This window comes from Trematomus bernacchii, unplaced genomic scaffold, assembly GCF_902827165.1.
Source record: "Trematomus bernacchii unplaced genomic scaffold, fTreBer1.1, whole genome shotgun sequence".
NCBI lineage: Eukaryota > Metazoa > Chordata > Actinopteri > Perciformes > Nototheniidae > Trematomus > Trematomus bernacchii.
Genome location: NW_022987641.1, coordinates 4,125,257 through 4,148,386, shown reverse-complemented (window position 1 = coordinate 4,148,386; position 23,130 = coordinate 4,125,257). Strand labels below are relative to the sequence as shown.

The 23,130-nt window shown below is 42.1% G+C and overlaps 2 protein-coding genes across 6 annotated transcripts in view; both read left to right on the top strand.

The window, feature by feature from the left end:
• uhrf1bp1l (UHRF1 binding protein 1-like) overlaps window positions 1–18,446 on the top strand; it is a 33,329-nt gene extending 14,883 nt beyond the window's left edge. For 2 of the 5 annotated variants that reach the window (XM_034133365.1, XM_034133366.1), the window contains exons 8-24: window positions 1,543–1,723; window positions 1,954–2,037; window positions 2,391–2,552; window positions 2,946–3,061; window positions 3,646–3,787; window positions 4,186–4,379; window positions 4,932–5,657; window positions 6,530–7,146; window positions 8,466–8,549; window positions 9,164–9,312; window positions 9,878–10,035; window positions 10,617–10,767; window positions 11,580–11,621; window positions 13,746–14,002; window positions 14,753–14,861; window positions 15,010–15,167; window positions 16,817–18,446. In XM_034133365.1, coding sequence (XP_033989256.1) covers window positions 1,543–1,723; window positions 1,954–2,037; window positions 2,391–2,552; window positions 2,946–3,061; window positions 3,646–3,787; window positions 4,186–4,379; window positions 4,932–5,657; window positions 6,530–7,146; window positions 8,466–8,549; window positions 9,164–9,312; window positions 9,878–10,035; window positions 10,617–10,767; window positions 11,580–11,621; window positions 13,746–14,002; window positions 14,753–14,861; window positions 15,010–15,167; window positions 16,817–16,945 — 3,459 coding nt within the window. In that variant the 3' untranslated portion in view covers window positions 16,946–18,446. The remainder of the gene's footprint in view (window positions 1–1,542; window positions 1,724–1,953; window positions 2,038–2,390; window positions 2,553–2,945; window positions 3,062–3,645; window positions 3,788–4,185; window positions 4,380–4,931; window positions 5,658–6,529; window positions 7,147–8,465; window positions 8,550–9,163; window positions 9,313–9,877; window positions 10,036–10,616; window positions 10,768–11,579; window positions 11,622–13,745; window positions 14,003–14,752; window positions 14,862–15,009; window positions 15,168–16,816) is intronic. The other 3 variants (XM_034133368.1, XM_034133367.1, XM_034133369.1) reach the window with 3 other exon arrangements.
• Window positions 18,447–21,722: 3,276 nt separating this feature from the next.
• Window positions 21,723–23,130, top strand: part of anks1b (ankyrin repeat and sterile alpha motif domain containing 1B) — a 206,654-nt gene continuing 205,246 nt past the window's right edge. Inside the window, 1 exon segment of the mRNA XM_034133394.1 lies at window positions 21,723–22,352. Within this exon segment, the coding sequence (XP_033989285.1) occupies window positions 22,222–22,352 (131 nt within the window). The 5' untranslated portion in view covers window positions 21,723–22,221.

The window sequence follows — 23,130 nt, the reverse complement described above, 5'->3', positions numbered from 1 at the left end:
AGGCAGTTTCAACCAGAAAGTTGCCATATTTGTACACCCAGCTTATTTTGATGAATTTTGGGGTCGATTTTGAAAGTTTTAGGGGACTAAAAACTGCCATTGACACATCCTCAATTTACCAAAATTGTTCCAAATCAGCCAAGTTTGCTATTGTCTGCATATGCTATTTAATGCTAGTTACCGCACATTATGCTAATTGTGCATATTGCCCAACAAATGCAAGTTAGCATCCGGCAGTTTCTCTATGCTGGAGACCTGTGTATATATTTGTAACATAAAACTGTGGGGTACTCAACATTTCAGGGTTCATTATATGACTCTATAACCTGGCTAATGGACTACTCTGGCATTACGCTCCCGACTGCAGCTCTTTTAGCAGTGCCCAGAGTCCACACAACTAGATCAGGAGTCTGAGCGTTCAGCTACCAAGCTCCTTTTCTCTGGAACCAACTTCCTGTTTATATTAGGGAGGCAAACAGTATCCAACATTGCAGACCTCCCTTTTTAATAAAGCCTATAGTTAGAGCTGGTTTCAGATTACTTTACGTTTGTCCTCCCGAGTCCTACATGTTATGGTATTTCGTCTATTTATTTTGTTGTATTTTATCTTGTATTATTTGTATCTATTTCATTATATTTCATCCTGTGTTTTTATTATTTTATTATAATGTTATCTATCTGTTAACACTGTCATCTACATTTGTTAATCTTTAGAGCCCACTGAGGTGGTTTATGATATTGGGCAATAGAAATAAACTTTGATTTGATTTGAACTTTGATCCCCATATAGAGATAACATTTTACATTGCTAAACATTTCTCTACCTCTTTCTGTCTCTCTTTCCCTTTCTTTTTTTTATCATCTCCCTCTCCCAGTCCAGGTCCTAATGTCCCCCCCCCCCCCTCTGAAAAAGCCAAGTCACGGTCTGATTGTTTGTCCTTGTGTCCATGGAAATGATGTCTGATCTGCCTGCACCATCTTCCTCCCTCTCTGTTGCCGGCAGTGTCTTTCAGTCTGTCCTATATTGTTGCCTCTTAAACACAAACACTGTCAAAATGCACATATTGATTGCCCACACAAATTCACAGCTATGCAGATCACATAAAACATACAGTGGTCCATTTGTTATCTGTAGTTTGGTCTGATACGCCATCTGCTGGAAGAATTAAATACTGCACGATTCAGCTGTTGTAAGAACCAAATTCACCCATATACAAAATATGAATTTTAAGTATAGGACTCAATACAGGGACATCGTTTAAAACACAAATACCACTGCTACAAGCATCGGAAAAAAACAATCCTTGGGGGAACATTTCTTTACAATCACATTTTATAGCACCTTTTCCCATGCAGCAGGAGATGTTTGTACAAAAAAACCTTTGTACAGAAAAACCTCCATCTGTTCCTGAACATGATCCTAAATATCCTGAAGTCAATTAAATCATTTATTTCCTTCCAGGTTTGACTACAGATTTACATTCTTCTGCACCGCAAAACTTCAACACTAACCTAGTTTCTGTGTCTTTTTGTGTTCCCCAGGTGTCCTCAGCCCCCCCCTCAGCCCAGCAGGTGCGCACCCAGCAGGCGTCCTCAGCAGCGGACCAGGGTGCCACCATGGCCAATCTGTTCAGCGCCTACGACGTGTGTGAGACGTCCCACCACCTGCAGATCACACACCTCGACCTGCACATCTGCGACGACATCCAGGCTAAGGACAAAGGTAGCACATGCACTGATATACATGTACTGTACATTGTAGTGTACATGTATACACATGCAAAGACACAGGGACAGTGACATATACAATTCCAGGGGCACAGAACATACCAAAAAATGTCCAAACTCCATGGAACTGAGATATGTTTATCTTGTGATTCTTTCATTTGGCTTTCTTACATTTCACTGAAAAGCTTTGACTGACATTTTTCTGTCTTTCTTTCTTCTGTGCAGTGGCCACTAAGAGAATAACAGGTGGAGCAATGCAGCTTTCCTTCAGCTCCATCACTTTGGACTACTACCCTTTCCACAGAGCAGGTATGAATTACCACCTTGCATTAAGGACAATGTCATATTGTCTATAAACTCACTGCAAAAGTGCCTGAAATGTGACGATTGTTGTTTAAAAAAAAATAGATATTCTAGTAATGACTGTTGTAATTAAAACATAGCATAAAAGACTCAACCTTCTATATTTGTTGAATGTATTGCATGATTAGAGGATAAAAAAGGGTAGAATAAATACTACCAGAACAAGTTAGCACGTGTAAATTAAAAGACAGAAAGATGCAGCTTAGGATATTCAGTTTGTTACAAAATCATAGATATTCACATACCACAAATGACAAATGTACCTCTTCTATTTGTCCTTCTCTCCGCCCTCTCTTCAGGGGACCCTTGTGTTCACTGGATGCATTACAGCGAGGCCACAAAGACCAGAGAGGGCTGGGCTCGCAGTCTGCTCGATGAGTTCAATTCCAACGTGGAGATGTTAAAGACCACAGTTCGAGATCAGCAGGGCCCTCCCCCCGCGCACACTTCCCCACAGCACGGTAAACACACACACACCTCCGGGTGGTTATATTTTCTGTATCTCCTGGCACACACTCACACAGCACATCATCCCTGTGGGTTTTCTGTCCTCCAGCGTCCCTTATGGACGATGTGTATTGGCCTCTAGGAAGTCAGGAGAGAGCAGGAGCAGGAGGAGTAGGGCTTAGGGAGGCAGATGAAGGACTGCTAGAGTGGAGCCCACACACACAGCCTCCGGCCCAGTGCTGCTGGTGCCTAGAGCCAGGTACCCCGGTGTGTGTGTGTGCGCACAGCTGGGTGCGGTGATACACACCTTTTAGGGTGGATGCTCTGTTTGTCTCCCTCTTTGTCACCCTGATTTCATGTTTGTTCTTCTCTCTTTATCCATCCTTGTCCATTTTTTCCCTCTCCAGGTAAAATAAACACCTCTTCCAGCGCTGCCTTCAGTCCTCCTCTCCCCCAAAGCCCCAAGACCCAGCTGATGTCCAGCTCCGTTGTTCTCAGGATGGCTGACTTCAACATCTACCAGGTCACTACAGGCATACGCTGACACACCCTCGTGTATCAAATCACTGAGGCTCCTCCTCACTAACTTTAGTAATAAAACCAAAAATAATCTCCATGCTATTTTTTAGCACTGTTTCAGAACTAATCTCTGTTCATACTCGCATGCCTATAAAACCCATATCACATAACCACAGCAGTGTTTCCCCTAGGATGGAGTCATAGCAGCGGCGCTAAGGCACGCGGGCCTAGCAAAATGTGAGCGTGGAGCGAGTAGAAGTTTTAATTGCGCCACCGCTATTTGTATATAGGGAAAACACTGCACAGGAAGTTGATTTGATACTTAAGATCTACCTCTATCTTTCCTACACAGACACCCTCACTCAAACGGAGACAAATAAAGTGGGTGGAAGAATTATATTTTATTGTTCTTCAATAGTCCCCGTTTTATGTTTTCGGATATGCATCAGAAGTGGGTATGCTCAGTGTTCACAAACATGCAGAAGCTATGCATTATTTAGCGAAAGGTTACCAGTGTGGATGTACAGTAGCTGTAGACCACACAAATCTCCATTGTTAACTTTCAGTGATACTTCTTGTGCATTCCAGGTGTCGACAGCAGACCAGCGCCGCTCCAGCCCCAAGACCATGATCTCCTGCAATAAGAAGTCCCTGTACCTCCCCCCAGAGATGCCTGCCATTCATGTGGAGTTCACCGAGTACTACTTCCCTGATGGAAAAGACTACCCGAGTAAGACTTTTGTGTTTTAGCATCTTATGTTTTTAGAAACATTCATTTTTATTACTGGGCCATAAACTGTGTTGGTAGATGTTTTTACAATCCCACCGTTCTGGCTGAGACGTTCCTAACCCTCCTTACTTTTGAATCCATTCATCTTCTTAACACTGTGGGGAAGTCATTGGCTGAGTGGCTGATTGATTTTCGCCCAGTGTTCTGAATGAAAAATCATCCAATCAATTCATTCTTGTATTTCTCACAAATTCTCTCCATTTTACCAACACTTGATGTTTTGCTTTTTTTGGCATGAAGTGGAGCTTTTGTTCCTGTCAGTGTGAAAATGCCTCATTCCTCCTTTCTCTAAGATTCAAAAAAATGTGTAACGATATATCTTTCTTACATTCCTCTAGTCCCGTGTCCTAACCTGTACGCCCAGCTGAACGCCCTGCAGCTGGTTCTGGATCCCCGCAGCCTGGTGTGGATCAACCTTTTCACCCTCGACCTCAGGCAGAGTCTGGAGGCGTTCATGGAGATCTACAAGCTCAGCGACTCGCAGAAACCTGAAGAGCATGTGGACATCAAGGTGGACGGCCTCATGCTGAAGGTAGGATGGACACAAGACCTTTTTTTTGTTTATGTTTAAAGTGTGAAATGTATCGAGGATCATTTTTCATAGGCCAACCCCAAGATGATTTCTCTAATAGTGCAGAAATGAAAGCTCTGTTGCAAAAGTAAACAAAAGGAAAGCAATATTAAAGACTGAGCTAACATGTTAAATATAGAGAAAAAGCACACATCAGTAATAAAATGCAAAATAAAGACAAATAAGTAGTCATCCATCTAAAAATGAGAAGCAGCATTTAAATGGCTAAGTGAACATATAAAGGTTTTGAGATATAATAGAAATGATGTTTTTCACATAAAAATGATTCTGATTAGTGCACAGTAGAATTGCCAGAAAAAGAAAAAAATCAACCACACCACTTTCCTCAATTTTATACTCTTGAATGCAATCACCAGAAGTAAAAAGCTAACGTTACACTATAAACAAACTAAATCATAGTCGCATGGTTTTACAACCACTAAGCTAAAGGCCGACTCATTCCTGCACCCTATTCTCGTGTTCTTATGCTAACAGCGTTTCTTCTCTATTTAGCTGGTGATCCCCACCGATCGGGACACTTCCTGTCCCCCCGATCTGCCTCGCTCCATCTCAGTGCAGACGTCAGAAATGGTGGCCACGAACACCCGGCACCCGGCGAACTGCACCCGCTCCCACCTGGAGGCCCTGCTGCAGGCGTTTGAACAGGAGCCCTTCTTCTCCCCCTCTTTCTCCTCATTCCCTCGCTCCTCCTCTTCTTCACCCCTCCTCCATCCGGTCTTTCAGCGCCACGCTCACGAACAAGACACCAGGCTGCACGACATCTACCGGGGCCTGGTGGTGCCCACGTTGGGCACGGACGCCCTCAAGATGCCGGCCGCCGCTGACTTTTGGGCGTTGCACTTTGCACAGTTCTGGGTGGACTACGAAAGCACCCGGGGGGGAAAGGGGCGGCCGCAACCCTTTGTGGACTCCTTCCCCCTGACCGTGTGGGCGGGTCAGCCCGCCAAGATCGTCCAGCACCAGGAGAGGCTCAGAGAGGGGTTGTCCCGGAGCACATCTGGAGAGGCCGTGGCTCGTCTGCAGAGGAAACGACTGTTAAAGGACTTTTATAGTACTGAGGGTGTTCAGGCACAGAATGCAACTCCGCCTCCCAGTAACGGACTCCATAAACCCCTCTCCTTGGACAGTCTGCCTTCCTCCTCCTCCTCTTTGTCATCACCAGGGAAAGATCCAGATGTGCAGATATTGGTGCACGTGCAGAAGCATTTAAGTGCTCAGGTATGTTTTTATCTCCTTTTATTTATAAAATGTATTAATATATTACACAATATACAAATGGATACTTTATTCATCCCACATTTGGAAAGTATTGTATAACAGCAGCAGTGTTGTCAAGCATTATACATGACTTACAAATACTTAAAAGATATAATAAGATACTGTACAAATATAATAATAACTAAAGATTACCATTAACAGCAAATATTTACAAAATGACAGTAGAAAAGACATATAACACTAGAGTATCTAAATAATACACAATATAAAGAAAATACTGAATACTATTGAACACTCTACAATATACAAATGCACAATACATGGTGAGAAACTTGGACTGGATAAATGACTCTTTTAATGTATAAATTCACAAAAGAAGTGTTTATGAACACGTGTGTGAGTCTGCCAATGTTGGTTATTGTTCAAGCCTCTCTTTTGATAAAACACATGGAAGTGGGTTAGAGTGCCACTTGTACTGCTGCCTGTAGAGCACAAATTGGACCATAAATGCTAAACCTGGGGGAGGCAGTATCTTTTGGAAATCATTGGGTAAAGATTCCATGATGAACTTTCAGTATATTGTAAAATACAGTTTCAGAGAGAATTGGAAAGAGTAACGGTTCCTCCTCGGTCCTGCAGCAGGAACCCGTCACCTACATGTTTTCCTCCATCTCTAAAACGCTTCGCTGTTATTGTAGCGATGCTCAATTCCAAGTATGTCATCTCAACAGGCTTTATGGGCCCACACGTTTGCAAATAAGATTAAACCGTAACTAGAGTTATTCATAATGGTCAAATCCCAGTCGATATTTCAAATGAATGTAGTTGTATGTGTTACTGTATTTGTAATAACTACTTTGCTGTGTGTTCAGGTGAGCCACCGGCAGTACGTGTTCCTGATGCATCTGCAGCGCAGCATCAAAGCCCTGCAGCAGACTCTGCAGCAGGATCTGGAGGCCATGGGCTCCAAGAAGGACCGCAAGGACCCCTCTGAGGATCCCGCAGACCACCAGCCCTTCACCGTCTGCCTGGGCCTCCTGCTCAAAGGCGCCGAAGTGTCCCTGCTCCTGAAGCCCATCCCCCATCCTGAGGGGTCTCGCTCTCCGCTGGGGTCCGAGCTCTCCCCCTCAGACAGCCGAGGAACTCTGGAGCCTGGAGGTGAGGCGGGAGAGGGGCTGGAGAGGGGGAGTGAAGGAGGGGGGGCCTGCACTGTGGACCAGCTGTTATGCGGTGAGGGCTCCGTGGGTCCTGCCCCCCTTGTTCCCAACTCATCATCACGTCCAGACTCGGATCACAAAGCCTTACTGGAGGACAGGACTTCAGCGAAGAACTCTGGGAGGAGGAGTTCAGACGAGGCGGGGGAGGCGGGAGCAGACGGTCTGGCAGGAAATGAGGATTTGGGACTGGACTCCAAAACTCAGACGGGGGACCCCCTGTCCGACTGGAGCGACAAAGACAAAGCCGGCAAGATGCCTCAGTCTGTATCCAGGTATTCAGTCTATCACACCAACATTTATATATGAATACATTATGATCAGTAAAATCATGAGAATTAGAACATTTACGGTGTTACAACAGCAAGAGTGCATTAATAGGAGTTTACATGTTTGCACGATAGCGTACTAAATGAAAACTTATACCATCTGCGAGCTTTTAAAATAATGTTCTCGGATAATTAACAATAACTGTTAGGAATTTAAGATAATATACTGTGATGGTAAACGGATGCAAATCTAGTTGTGAATTAACTGGACTGTGTGTTAAACAAATCAAGACATTTCAAGATCCAGCATTATATCTCAAACTCCATTACAAATGAAACTGTCATTGTTTAGTCCATGCAAAGATAAAACATTTTGCTATTGAACTATTTCTCACTCTTTTTAGACTTTTACTCATCCATGACCCACAGATGGATTGAGAAATTGCAGCCCTTTTTTTAAAAGAAAACATATAATCCAAGTTATAATTAGTTATTATTAGTTAAACATTTCATCAGTGAATCCAAATATCCCCCTCTGTGATTCTCTGGATGAGTCTAATGAATGAGCCTCTCTCTAATTGAGTCTGTCTGCTCCTGAACACAAGAGCTGTTTGTTGTGCTTCCACATGAGTCCGTCAGTATGAATGCTCAGACTTCACGCCTCTCTGACTTTGTGAATGTTGGCTGACTTGCTCTGTCTTCCTGTGTGTGTTTTCTCATCCACTGTTTTCATATTCACCTCTGGTAGCTTAGTAGGCTATTTGGCAAATGTCCTTGTTAGTCTATGACATATTCAATCAACCTCATCCTGTTCTTTATTTTCAGTTTCAGTTCGGCCTTTGAGTCTTATCTTATATCAAAACCGCAACTATTTGTATATTATTTTTAGTCCATGACTGTTGACATCTTTGCCTTTTTTTAGTCAAAAGGTTATATTTACCATTTAAATTCATCTAGTTTAGCCACATAATACCACTTTGTTTCTTTTCAGAAGCCCTGGGGTTGTCATAAATGTTAATAAACAGACTTTTTAAATACTTTTATTTTTTAAAGACTGTCTTTTTCCGTCAACAATATTAAATATTGATATAATCACAGTTAACCTTATTTATCACCAATGTAGTCATTGTCTTGTTATCGTCATGGAAGTTGTTAAACAACATATTTAGTCATAGTTAAGGTTTACCGAATTAACACTATTCATCCCTTCATATTCTTTCTTTCTTAACCCATTCACTTATTTTTCTGCCTTGACCTTGGCTTTGACCCTTGCGAGGTGTGTGTGTGTGTGTGTGTGTGTGTGTGTGTGTTTTCTCTCTACCAAGGAAAGGAAGTTTGTCTGTGGTTTCTGATCTCCTCAGCTCCTCAAACTCCAGCAGATCCACCTCCCTTTATTCCATGTCCAACATGTAAGGCACTGGATCTGTGACTAGCTGCGATAATGAGTGTGTGTGTGTCTCTCTGATCCTTGTATGAATACAAATCAGTTTAAATGTGTTTGTGTGAATCCCCTGAGGGCATGCCTCTGCATGTGTGTGCATGACACGCTGGTCCCCGTCTGTGTTTTATATCTGTGTGTTAAATGAGTCCTGTGTTTGGTGTCTACCGGTGTACTCGTGGTGATGGGAAATGAAGTTTCCTTTTCTGACGTCTCTTTTGGTTTGAAGCCTTGTGTTCGTCTGTAGGGAGCCACTTTGATTTATCTGTTGTGATTTTCCTGTAGATCATTTCCTGAGCTTTGGAGGAAAGCACACTTGATTCTTTTTTACATGACCTTAAACAACACCACACAAAGAAATGAAGCCATATTGAATTCATGACTTGCAGAGTAAGCCCTGACAGCCTCTGCTCCCTATCAGGTTAAACCATAGAAAAGCACCTGCTTTCTTTAAAAGCAACAATAAATGCCAATCACTCTTAAATCATCTGAAATCAGTGACACTCGGGGACAGTGTTGCCCAAACAAACAAAGAAAGATATGATTCAAATGAACTGTCTTTCACACACTTCATCTGTGTTGTAGTGGTCGTTTGATCCGAGACCGCTCCCAGTCCAGTTTCGCTGTGTCCTATAAGAACATGAAGAAGAGCCCGTCCCTGCAGTCGCTGGACAACATCTCCATAGACAGCTACCTGATGGAGGACGGAGACACGTACAGTCTGCTGGAGAGAGGTGGAGCACACTTTGATGCATTTTTGACACACAGAAATACCGTTTTTAATCCAACTGATTGTGGATATATTACATTGTATGGTAATGGTATATTGAGACACACCTAATTGCGCATAAAGAATTCTGTGTTCTCCCCTAAGCTCTAGGAAAAAAACATCTAACAGAGAGAGGGTAGAGCTTAAATCCTCATACAATGAGCAATTACAAATGTTTTCTTTTATTCGATCCAAGTCACATAATGAACAAAGCATGTTTTCTTTATAGGAACCATTAAGCTGCCTGTTTTATTTGCAAATAACTTAAGTACATTTCCAGTTCCAGCATCACTGCTCTGTAGCTCTTAAGGACCTCTGTCCTCTGTGTTTAGGGGCAGAAATAATCTTTAAAAAATATCCTTACTGCACATATACTGGTAGGATACTATGTTGACCAGAAGGGGGCAGCATTGCTCTGATATCTCAGTGTTGGAGGCTTCTTTAGTCCCATGATGTATTTCTAAAGCATGACAATGCAAAAAAATATTGTATTTTCTGTGTAAATAATATTTGTTTGATGTGGTGACCAGATGACGTGTCCATGTCCGGCTTCAAGGATGCCATCAGCGAGCAGAGTGCCACTGAGAGTGCCACGGAGGCAGCCATTGGTCCAGAGCAGGAGGGGGGCGTGTCCCCCGACACCGTCAGCGCCACCTCCCAGAGCATCGACGACCCCACCAAAGATACAGTAAGATAGCAAAGCTTTCAGAAGAGTAAAAAGTTAAGAAATAAACTATTATACATCCTCCACATTGTGGATTCAAGATTCAAAGGCTTTATTGTCATACTGTATGCACAGTAGCTACAATGTAGTTATGGCAATGACAATCTTAAGTCAAAGACAATCTTAAGTCAAAGACTATAAATATATATAAGACATAGAACAATAAACAAGTGAAAAAAACAATACAAATACTGCAAGGAATAACAGAATATAAATACAATGGTGCAAGAGAATGTTGCAATACTACTGTGCAAGTAGTTCAGGAGATTTACATGTAGAATAGAATGAGATGAACTATATGAACTAATGTAAAAATAAAATACTGTATTGTGAAATAAAATACTGCTTATTGTAATTATAAATAAATATGTGGCATGCAAACAGATAAAGGGTAAAAAATGAACTTTACCGGGAAATCAATATTGAGATAATTATACTGCCTCTACATTAATATAACTAGAAATTCAGTGCAGTAGGAAAATGTGTGGAGGATTTTTGAAAACCCTGGTGTTGGTTCCTCATTGTATTGCTCTCGTCTCCTCCAGGTGTCGGTGCTGGTGCTGAAGGTGCAGTCGGTGTGTGTGAGCATGGAGGCGTTTGGAGAGAGCACGGCCGTGGCTCTCGAGGTGGGCCGGGTCACCCCCACCCAGCTGGGCAACGTCAGCCTGAGACAGTACCTCAGCAACCGCAGCCTGGGTGAGAGGAAGTCTGCAGCCATGTGATATGCTGCTGTTCATTTGATGCATGACACAGACTTTTGAAGGCGCTTCAAGTAGTTTATTTATACATGTTACTTTGTTTATTGGGCTTTCCTTCAGACACTATTACACCCTAAAACTATTGTGACCGTTTGGCAACATTTGGAAACAGTACATTGTGAGATAGCTGATTACATAAAACTAATCTACTCAAATAAACATTTGAAACACAACAGGCTGCAACAACTAAAGATGAAAGTGAAGGGGCATTTGTCGAGATTTAGTGTAGTAGTGGAGACGAGGTGTGTGTGTGTGTGTGTGTGTGTGTGTGTGTGTGTGTGTGTGTGTGTGTGTGTGTGTGGTGTGTTGTGTGTGTGTGTGTGTGTGTGTGTGTGTGTGTGTGTGTGTGTGTGTGTGTGTGTGTGTGTGTGTGTGTGTGTGTGTGTGTGTGTGTGTGTGTGTGTGTGTGTGTGTGTGTGTGTGTGTGTGTGTGTGTGTGTGTGTGTGTTGTGTGTGTGTGTGTGTGTGTGTGTGTGTGTGTGTGTGTGTGTGTGGGGACATTTGATCATGTCAAATTTGGGTTTGATATATTGCGATTCCTCACTGTTTTCGGATGTTTAATAGATCAAACATTAGATTCGTTGAGAAAAATAATAAGCAGATTATCTTTTATTAATCATAAACTTTTATTGCAGCCCTAGTCTGAATCCCTTTATATCCTAAAATTGATTTGCCATTATTTAACACACTCGTATACACACTAATACAGCCAAGCCCTCCTTTTATTTACGTTGCCATGACTCCCCACAGGTATGGTGTGTTCAGTACCAATACCTGCTCAGAGCAGCCAAGGTAACTGCTGTGTGTTAACTCACCATCTGTAGCCTAACATGCATGCTCGCCGCAGCGTGTCCGCTTCCACCTGTGCGTGTGTGTGCAGATTGTGTGTGTGTGTGTGTATTTCCAGTTTGTCTTCTGTCGAGTCTCATTTTCAGACTTTAGCTCGGCGGCATTGAATGCAGATGCACATAGATACAGTTTGTAGCAATGCAAGAGATCGCATGAAGTGTGTGTGCTCATTTTTCAGAAGGAGGGGGTGTTAATGTGAGAGATCTCTCTCCAGTGTTAGTGTGTGTGTGTGTGGCACTTAAGAGAAGTTACATTTGACAGTAATGGAGTGAGTGGACCCATTATTTGCCACATTAGTCTCACAACCTTAAATGTGTGTCTGTCTGTCTGTCAGATTGAAATGAACTGCAGCCGTTTGTGCAGACTGATGTTAACCCCTGGTCTCCCCATTCTCTGCTCGGCCTAATTCCTCCCCCTTTCTCCCCTCCTTCCTCATCTCTCCACTGCAGCAGACTTTGCAGTTTCACTCCAGTGATTCAGGCAATGAGAGAAACGCCAGCTTTACCTCTCCTCCTCACCCCCCTATCTCACAAGAGCAATCCCTCCTCCTCCTCCTCCTCCCCTCTTTCTCTTTTCCTCCCCTCTCTTCCCTCCAGCTCCTCCATCTTCCTGCTAATCCTCTCTCATTTAACCTCCCCTCTCTTCACCTTCATCTCCCTCCCTCTCCAGGCCATCTTCCCTCCCCTTGTCTTATCACAGTCACTCAGTCACCGGCTGCTGGCTCCCCCTTCTCTTTCTCTCTCCTCACCCGCTCCCACCTTCTCTCTCTCCATTCGCCTCAACCCTATAGGATTGAGAGAGAATGTCATTTTATCTGAGAAAAGCTGGCAGCATTGTGTGTGTGTGTCTTGAAATTGCTCTTTGGGATTAACCTTCTGCTAAATTTCCTTCAGAGAGCGTGTTAAAGGGAGGCAATGCACTTCTCACAGTCATGATAAACAGATTTCTTTCTTTAAGTGGCCATTTTCATACCCCGGCGTGTGCTTTCCAGCTCCATTTGTGTGTTAAGTTTGTGTGAAAGGAGGGTTTTAATTACCCGTAACACTTAACAAACCTCGACTTTCATCAGTTTGTCTCCATCCTCACTTCCCCATTCACCCCTTTTAATAAACAGGGATTGTATTATCAAATGAGTTGGTAATAAAAGTTGAATTCCGTTCTAAATAAAGTCTAACACCATAAAATCTTCAGTTCTCAGCATTTACAGTGTCTCAGAGTGGCTCAATGGTTAAAACTTCCCTTTGAATCCTCAGTTCTTGGTGGGAGTTTCCACAGAACCCTCTAATCCCTAGTCCCCGGAAATAATTAAACATCACTGCAGCATGAGGCCGTGGGATTGTACAGAATCTCAACTCTCCTCCAGCCCACCTTCTTCCTTAATTCCTTCCTGCTTCTTTCTTTCAGCTCACTTTGCTTTTTTCCATGATTCAAACTCTCTCTCCCACTTCTCTTTCAGATATTCTGCTTCCGTCATCCCACGTCTGTCTTTACACTCGTTTAAACCTGGCCTTAACATGCACCCTTGTAGCGAGCAAAATGACATAAAACCCAGCTGTAAATGCACTAAGTTTGTCCTGATTATGATATTATTATGATAGATATGTATTTTTTAAACAAGTGAAATGAATAAATTGGACCTCCATCGAGCATGTTTATATGATCAGACAAATCCCATTGGTTAAGATCATTAAGTGCAGATAAGTCATTTCAATATTTCAACAAAATAATCGATTTAAATAAAGATTTTTTAAAAGACAGCAAACCACTTTGGTGCTTTTATCTTCAATGTATTGTTAGTTATAAGCCAATATCAACATCATGCTAATATATCTGCTATAACATCATATTTTTTCGCTCTAATACCAGGCTATGTGCTTTTAATACACAATTTAAGTCAAAAAGCAAATACGCGTTCTAACAGGATTCATGTGAATTAGACAGAGGAAAGTCCTGAATCTCCTGTTTCATTTTGGGTGTATTTTAAAGTCAGGTGTGTGTGTGTCCTTCAGCTGAAGCAGACAGCAAGCTAAAGCTAACGCTAACCTCCTTCCTCTCCTTTGCCATCAGGTGGAGAGACCCGCTCTGCGGCCCCCGGGGCCCTCCACAGTCCGGAGGTGCGGGCTCGCCTGGAGAGCGGGCCCTGCGCCGCCGCTCACTCCCCGCTGGCCGAGCGCAACGGCTTCCTGCAGCTGCGTCTCCACGGATACCAGGCTAACTTCCTGATGTCCACGCTGCGTAACATGGCCAACTTCCTGGAGGACGACTCGGCCCCCCAGGTGTTGCCCATGGAGATCAGCGTCAGGGACACACACGTCAACCTGAAGGTGAGACTTAGCTTTGTTTATCATGGGATCTCCGTAATAGCCTTCCTTTTGGTCCACACTTAAAAACACAGATAAATACAGTCAACACAAATGGAAAACTTGACTGGTACTCGCAGATAAAACTAATATGAATATGTAAAAACTGTTGAACATAGTTCCTATCTAAACTACAAATCCCCATGGTATCCTACAAATATGTTTTTTCAGCGCACTTTTAAACATTTATTTCTGAGGTTATTGAGTCGTAACACTGCTATCACTTAGCAATCAGTGTTTGCCTAAGGGGCTGAAACTGTTGCAGTCTGGTGACACGTTCAGATGACTCTAAATAGTTTTTTAATTGAGGATATCAATATGAAGGAATCCCTGATGTTTTGTACATTGTTGTACTTCCAGCTCCTTGGATTCACATTTTAGTTTTACCCTCAGGTCATTGTTGCAGAAACACCTGCATGACTGCATATTTGTCCTATTTTTGTTATCCATTTGTGTCGCAGAGTAATAGACCCCATAACTCACCGCCGTTCAAGTTAAATATTTTGAACCGCGGCCTAATTGGAAGTTGGATTTGAACCGAATGTTTAATGACATAGAAAGGCCACTCTCTGGGGTTCCTTCACAACTGAGCAGATTAGCTGCGGAACTGATGTGGAAACCTGGATGTGGATCATTCTCTCTCAGCGCCTTCCTCCTCCTCTCACGTATCCAAACTTTTCCCACCACCCTGAACATGTGCTGTCTCTGCTGCAGGACGACGGCCCCCGGGACAACCCCTCTGACTCGGACCCCTCGCCCATCACGCTGCACGTGGACAGCCTCATCATACACAGGAGGGACGACGGCTCCTTCTCTATAGGAGGTGAGAAACACACGCATCTGCCAGATATTTCGACCTCCTCTTCAGCGCTGATTCACCACCGTTATATAACACGTAAATGCTTTTAAATCCGCGCTCGGTGCATCCACACCTCCTAATTCCCTTCTGTTGTCTCTCCTCTCCTCACAAGTGGACACAGCAGCGGAGACAGAACCCGGGAAAGAGGGGTTGTTGAGTGACGGCGCTTTGACTCCGGTTCCTGAGGTTGTACGTGTGTTCTGCGGAGTACCAAAGGCTACACAGACCCAAGCTCTGCCCAGCAGCCCTCTGCCGTCTAACAGAGATAAGGTGAGACCAGGTGGCAACATGTGGGACAAAGAGTACGTTTGTACGGGACAATGCAGGACATGGTACTGCGAGGATAAGAGCTAGTTTAGATTTAAATATAAAGTCTATCTAATCAGGATCAGAATGATTTTACTAGTCTCACAGTGGGGAAATGTACAGTGTTACAGCAAAAGTGGCTTCGCAGGTCAAAAAGGCAAGGAATAATAATTCTTAACCCTTAAAATAAACATTTCTATTATAGATTATAAATATTAACGACAACACTTGGGTTAATTGTTTGCTCAGACTATGCAAATTCATATCATTTGGTTTTAATGGATTTTTTTCCCAACAAACTATCGTCCGTAAACATTTGCGTATTTTTTTGAGTATGGAAAATTGAGCCGAGCTAATTTACTGCCACATTCTGCTGACCTGTGTGACTCTAGGTGCTGCACAGTGTGGTAAACGTTCTTCATTTCAGCCTATCTTACCTCATATGTTTGGTAATCCCAAGGAATGTATCCATGGATCGATATAGTTTTGCATGTAGTATAGCTTCAAATCATATTCCCCTCTGTGTGTGAATGGAAAAAAATCTTGCAAATCTCACAAAAACTCTCTAGGAATCACCCTCCACCGGATTCACGCTTAAATAAATAAACAAATACATGTATTTGAGTTACATCGGACACAGCTAATGGTGATAGCCCTCTCTTGTTTTCTAACCAGCCATTGGATAAAAGCCACGTTTTAGTCTTCACACGCAGACAATCTTTAAGGGTAAGAATTCATCAAATCGCATACATGTGCATATTTTCCCCTTCATCTTCATCCAAAAAAGGCTTTTTTTCCTTTTTGATGGGTTGATCCTGGAGGCTAATATAAAACGTTTAGGGCCAAATGTAGTTTTTGCCAAGCTATTCCAGTTTCCTGCTTGGCTTGCATTTAGCTAACAGTCGGAGTGATATTTATCAATTCAAGCAGAGTTAATACAATTCATTTTCAAATGGGAGATTAAGAGTGATCCGTTACATAATGCTGTTTTAAGTCATCTGATCCACACAACAAAACAGGTCATTTCCTTTCAACGTGAGCTCTTTAAGCGTTTTCTGATGTGTCACTGGCAGAAAGGTTTGTTGTCACATCTAGGGGAATTATTCATCGGTAATACAACTCAACAAACAACACAGAGACTCGCAGATTGATGAGCAAACACCGGTCGCTCTAAGTGTTGAATGTTCTACCAATGCTGCTCTGTTTCAGGTTTTCTTAAGACAGCCACCAAGTTTGGTATCATTTTATGACGCGGACATGTGGCGGCAATTATTATTTATTTCCATTTGATTCAAGATCTTAGAGGACTTGAAGCTTTATTATTGGTTTTCAGAATGTCAGTTCGACCATCTTACTGAGCTTTCACCTCGTCTCATTGCCTTCATCTGTGGGTGGAGATTGCCATGACAGTAAAGCAGACAAAACCCAATGATGAAGGCTGCAAGATGAAGCTGGACTCTCATCCAAATGTCCAGAAGTGTGCATCCATTTGATGGTTTTCAGCCGAGTTTAGAGAGTTACTTTAAATATGTAAATCATTGTTGGTCCAAATACGATTGAAACCAAACGGACAGTAACACCTCCCCGTGTCTCCTCTTCCTTCTTTTTTCCAGATACTGGTGGAGGAAAATGAATGTTTGAAAGTGGAGCTGTCCCGAGCCAAGATGGCGCTGGCGGAGGCTCAGATGGAGAAGGACTCGCTGCTGCACCGCATGAAGAACCTGAAAGTGAACAGCAGCTAGACCCGCCCCTCTCTCCTGTCACTCAGCCGCCCCTGACACTAATGGGCAGCATATTAAATGAACGGCAGCAACATCAACAAGCAGATAAAAAGACTAAAACGGCTCCCTTTACGCGCTTTTTTTTTTGTTGAGCGTGCCACCATGTGAATTTAGACTTCAGAATAATTCCCTCATAAAGCAATGCAGAGTCTGTGTGAAGACTCAGAAATCTACGTTTTGATGTCCTCCACTTTGGACTGCGGAGGCTTGGAGAGAGAAAATTGAGGTGTGTGTGTGTGTGTGTGAGAAATAGGATAATAATCTATATCCGTGGCTGTGCCTACAGAAAACGTACACACACTATCCCTGTTGTGCATGTACAACGGAAAAAAGAATCACAGCTGACCATAGACTTCATTCAATCCTGTACAAATGAAGGAACACTGAATGTCGTATCTTCAGAGGAAAAAGAAACGACTTATTTTGCACTGCACATCAATTATAATTTAGTGCTTTCATATTCAGAATGGACGAGTCAAATCATGCTCTCTCTCGCCCTCCGAGTGTGTACAGTGTACATTGTATAAGAATGTGAACACATAACTGTTTTCTTCAGATCCTCCAATGGTTATGCAGTGTTTCTTTTTGAATGTGTGTGTGTGTTTGTGTCGGCCAGAAACAAGCATTTCATTACAAATAGAGGATACATTTATATCTGTCAGTTCCACAGCTTTTTCAGCAAAATGCCCCACAGTAATGTCTGTAACCCCCCCCCCTCCTATTTTTCTATGTGTAAATAGCTACTCAACATGTGCAGCACTTTTAAAACGGAAGCACTGTAAATAAAACCACAACTGTGACAGAACAAAAGTGGAGGAATAGGAACTAATGTGTGCTCCCTGTAAAAAAAAAAAAAAAAAAGACACATTGAAGCTGCCTGACTACATATATGTGTGTGTTTATGTAGATTTGTTATATGCCATGTGTCATTTTTCCATGGATGAAGCGTTGATCATATCTGCTGCTGCTGTTCCATGCTGCTTCATGCCTTTGTGACGACTTCAGGGGAAACTCCTGAACAGATGTTAAAAATGACCGCACAAAGGATTTAAAAAAAGGACAGTTTGAGTTTTACAAACTTTGCTTTCATGTGTAGTTTCAGTAATTCTTCCAAATCTCAATATGCAACAATCATAACCTGAACTTTAGCTTGGCCCGGTTCATTTCAGTTTCTATCTTTCCAAAAAACTATTCTAGATCCTGTAAAGACAGACTCTGCACAAACATGATGTCAAGACTTGAAGTGTCAGAGGTAGAATTTTAACACGATTGTATGTGAATAGATTTGTTTGATGGAGATGATTTTCATTTTTATGCTTTCCCCCCCCGCTCCCCTTTCTTTGAGAAACCCTAACACCCTCTAAACCCCTGTGGAGGAAAGAAAAGACACAAAGTAATACGTTGTATTTTGTCTGTCAAAGCTGCTGAAAGACTGCTGAAAATAAAAGGGTATCCAATTTCACTTTTGCATGTTTTATTTTTCCCCCTTATCAAATATATCTGTGCTTCTGCAGAGTGCTTGGCTTCTCAACTCATTCCAATTGTTAGTGTTAACTATAACTATAAAAATGGGCCTAACTATTTTGATTATGATTTATAATTTTCCAAACTACACCTAGCAAAAACACCTAAAGAAGTGATGTTGCTAAAGGCAATTTATCAGCTTTCATTCTCTCTTAATACATCTATGATTCTCCGACTTTTGTGTCTTGTTTGAAGCTTAAAGCACGAGTTCATTTAATGCAGCATTTCTGAATTATTGAAAAAAAAAAAAGCTGACGTTTTGTCTGATAACTGAAGAAAGAAACTCTTTGAATTTTAGTGCAGCCTCAAATGAGCCGCACAGAATCGCAGCAGGAGAGAGTTTGGACTTTGTGCACATAAATGGTCATGACATTTTACTGCTGAAGTAGTGCAGTGAGTCATAGAAGGGCAATAAGTGTGTGTGTGTGTGTGTGTGTGTGTGTGAGAGTGAGTGAGTGTGAGAGAGAGAGGGAGGAAAAGTTCTGCTCTGCTGCTATTCACACGAACGCCTGTTTACATACTGTAGCTTAATGTTTCTGTGATGACGGCTATGTCACAGTGCAGCACCGGTTATGTAAGCAAAGCATGTACACATTCATTTATATACTGTGTGTGGTTGGGGGCTTATGTGCAGCTGGATTGTGGTTCATATGATGAAAGAGAGAGTCATCAGGTTGTGTGTTGGCTCAGTGTTCTCTGTTTCAATCTTTGCTTTCTGTTTTATATCTCTGACGGAGTAATAAAAAGGTGAAATGAAATAAATGATGGCTGAATTCCATCTAGGTGCTTCAGTTTGAAGCTAAGCTTGAGCAGGGCCTTGAACACATCCTAGCTTCTTAAATGTGAGAAATTCACCCATGTGTGGACATTTTATTCCATTTTTTTTTGGATTTTGCAAATTTGGTTTGACTTATTGCAAACATTTATAAAACTATATCACTTAAATAATTAATGCCACTGCAGGATCGAAAAGCTTTGCTCCATGAGAATGGGGGTAACAGTATTTTTACCACAGTGTTAAAACTGCATTACAAGTAAAAGTCCTAAGTTGAAAATGTTACTAAAGTAAAAGTACAGAAGTATTATCAGCTAAATGTACTTAAGCATACAAAGTAAAAGTACTCATTGCGCAGAATGCCTCTTATAAGGGTTATATCATTATACATTATTATATTATTCCGTTTTTTGTATCTTTACAAAATGCATATACAAGCTTTTTAAAGGGGACATTTGTCAATATGGAGAAAATATTGGAAATTAATTTCCAACATTTCCGTGAAATACATTACTTGAGTAAATGTACTCAGTTACAATCCACCACTGCTCCCTGATTTACTCAACATAACAGTCATCATTCATCATTAATCATCAACAATGTTCTCGCTATTATAACTTCCATTGAAACAATACATTTACAAAAGGAAGTGTATCAGCAACAATTTTTGCTGAATTTATTTCTCAAGCAAAAATACAATTGACTTACTGGTGACAGGTTTTAAATCTGAATATGTTTTACACATTGCTAACCTATCATACACTAAAGGAATAATCAATTAAAGGAAAAAAAAAAAGGTTTTCTGCAGCATCGTTTTTGAATCAGTTCCAACACGTTTTGAGTTCAGACGGAGGGCATAGCAGCTTAAGGTAGAGCTCTTGAAGGCAGCACTTAGCTCTAAATTCCAATTAAGCAGCATGTTGAAGCCATCAGGCATGTCCCAGCATGCACTCGCGGCAGAGTGGGCCGCAGTGGAGAGGAGGGGGTGTGGATGTTTCCCAGGCTGTCAGTGGACAGATCAGAGCACGTTAAAAAAATAATCCATCTTCTGCCTTTATTCATAGAAACCCTGCTCTGACCTGACAGGGAGGCTATTTTAGGAACACACCTGTTACTAAATCCTGCAGCAATGAACACACCTCCAGCAGGAAGAGCAACTGCGCATGTCCGTGTTTGATACAATAAGTCTGAAAAATGTCCACAATAAACACAGCTGGGGGATTTCAGTGTGACTTTCTACAGAGACTAACAAAGGCATCGCGTCCTGTTGGTTTTGTGGCATCTCCATCATCCACGCCCAGACTGTACTGTAAATCAGCGGAAGTGGCTGGCGTGGATTTCAAAATAAAAGATTAACTTTGCACAAGGAGCATCACTGATGCGTAGATAGAAAACATATATTTACTTTTGCAACATAATAGCCTTATTAATTTTTTCCAGAAATGTTTTTAATTAGAATTTAGCTTCTAATCAGGCCAGGCAAGCAAAGTAATTCCAAGCACATCAAAATTCAGTTTTAAACTATGTTTGGATTTGATAGATGGGGGAATTTGCATCTCTAAAGTAGGCTACTGCTTTAACATTATAGGGGCTTTCAGTGAATGATCTAGGTATCCTCTCGTCAAATTGTTTTCTTGCCTTTGCTTGAATTGGCATATTCCCAAATGAATCTGTGTTTAATCAGGTCGTTTTTTGAACATTGGCCCCAAAGCAACACATTTTGCATATCATTTTTTACAAGAGAAAATCTAATGTGTCTTAACGTGTAGTCGAACCAGTAGTAGACAATTATTGTCAAGTGATTGTCAAGTTAATTTGGTAGCAATAAACTGTTAACCCTGGCTGTTTTTAACCTAAAAACTAAATGAGGCGTAATAACCTATGGTAATAACCCACGTTTTAAACAACTAAGACTTGCAAAAGCGGGTGTTTAACTGAACAAAGTGTTGAAATAGTGGTGTTTAATTGTTTGCCTTATCTAAACTTAGCTAATGTTAACTTGCTAGCTTGGGATGCAACTTAAGAAGTCTTCAAGAGTATACACATATTTTATGGTGTCAGTATAATAATTGTATAGTAATACATTATAATTCATATTATTATATTAATATTATAATGTGTTATTATTAAGTTACGTATCCTTTTACTTTTTAGGAAAGCCGAATGAAGTTGTATTTGACTAGATTGTTAACATTAGCTAGCTAACTGCCGTGTTTTTCAATGGGCATATAATATACAATAAAGACAAAATATCAAAATATGAAATAAAAACAAGATATATAAAAGACGAATGAAATGGTTTTTTCATGCCAGAGGCTGGTTGGCCAAGTTTGTAACAAATTGCGAGTTTTATTTTGAAAGCTGCAACAGGAAGTGCACAATAAGTAATCAGGCTAACTTGACACCTGTGTCTCAGAGGCACCGGCCAGTGCGGTTGGTTCAGGGCAGAGAGGTGGAGAGTACAGCGGGACCGGAGAGCTTCTTGTGGAGGCGTACAGGGTTTCACCTCCCGCCGGGTGTCAGCTGGAGCTTCAGACCGGACAGGAGCCTCTGCTCGGAACGAGAAGGAGTTTTCTTTCTTTTGTAAACCAGGGTTACTCTTTACTTTTCACTTCGCGTTTGCCTTGGAGCTCGCGGTTCTCCCCGCTGCGCTTGTTACCCTGAGGTTACACACGGGAGCCGTGCACGAGAGGAGATTACGGAGCCGTGCTTGTGAATGGACTGAGGTTAAAAGGCACCAGGGGATAAGTGCATGTCAAACCTGCTCTGCGGCATCAATAACACCTATTTCACCGTGCAGCATGCAGCGAGAGGAGTCCTTTCAGATGCTTTCCCTCTCCAGACAGTGAGGGAATAAGGCTCGGAGAGGAGGAGGCATTTAGGATATATATGGGAGATTTGTTGGATTTCACCCCGTCGTTGTAAACTTGTGTCCGGGATGGGGAAGGAGCAGGAGCTGCTGGAAGCCGCCCGGACCGGTAATGTCGCCGTGGTGGAGAAATTATTGAGTGGGAAGAGGGGGATTCTGGGGTCAGGCTCAGGCTCCATCCCTCTGCCCAACCTACTGAGGTAAGAAGCCGCTCTCATCTCCTTCTCATCTCCTTCTCATCTCCTTCTCATGACCGCTAAAGTGTTCAGGGAGCCCTGGGGTGCTGCAGGGGATTCCTGGGGGGTTCCCATGCTGCAAAATTAGGAATTAGCTTCATCATGGGTCAATGCACTTTAAATGAGCCTAGGCACTCATCCTCCCAGCTGCAGTATGGAGTGTACAATATACATTCAGTACAGTTTTTTCCATATTGGAACCCTAGATGTGGTGTTTAAGAGCTTTGTGGAACATGCTGCAGTAGAGGAAAAAAAGCAAATTAAGTCAGGTGATGCAAAGTCAAGAGAGTTGTGTGAGGCAAAGTGCACTTTAAGGCCCTTAGAATTGCTGCAGGCTACATACACTTACTGTATCTGTGACAGAATGCATGAAAGGTCTCAGGGTGCTGGTGTTGGTCTGCTTGTTGTGGGAGTCACTACCGGTTGAGCACAAAAAGAACAGACAGTACCTTCAGCCTCCTGAGTCTGGCAGCTGTCAAAATGTGGATTTGTTGAACATGAGGACAAAAGCTTGGATGATGTTGCACTTGTAACCGCTGTAGAATGTATTCATGCATCTTTTCTGTGGACCTTTTATGTGCAAGGCTTTCTAACAGCAACCATAACCTTCCTCTCTTTGTATTCATCGGCACTGTCATGGTGGTAAAGGTCTTTTTTTTATAATAGCATTAGTAAATTGATCCTATAGACACATTTCCTTGGTGTTTGTAAAACACTGTGTCTGTTCAAATGATGCTCAGAA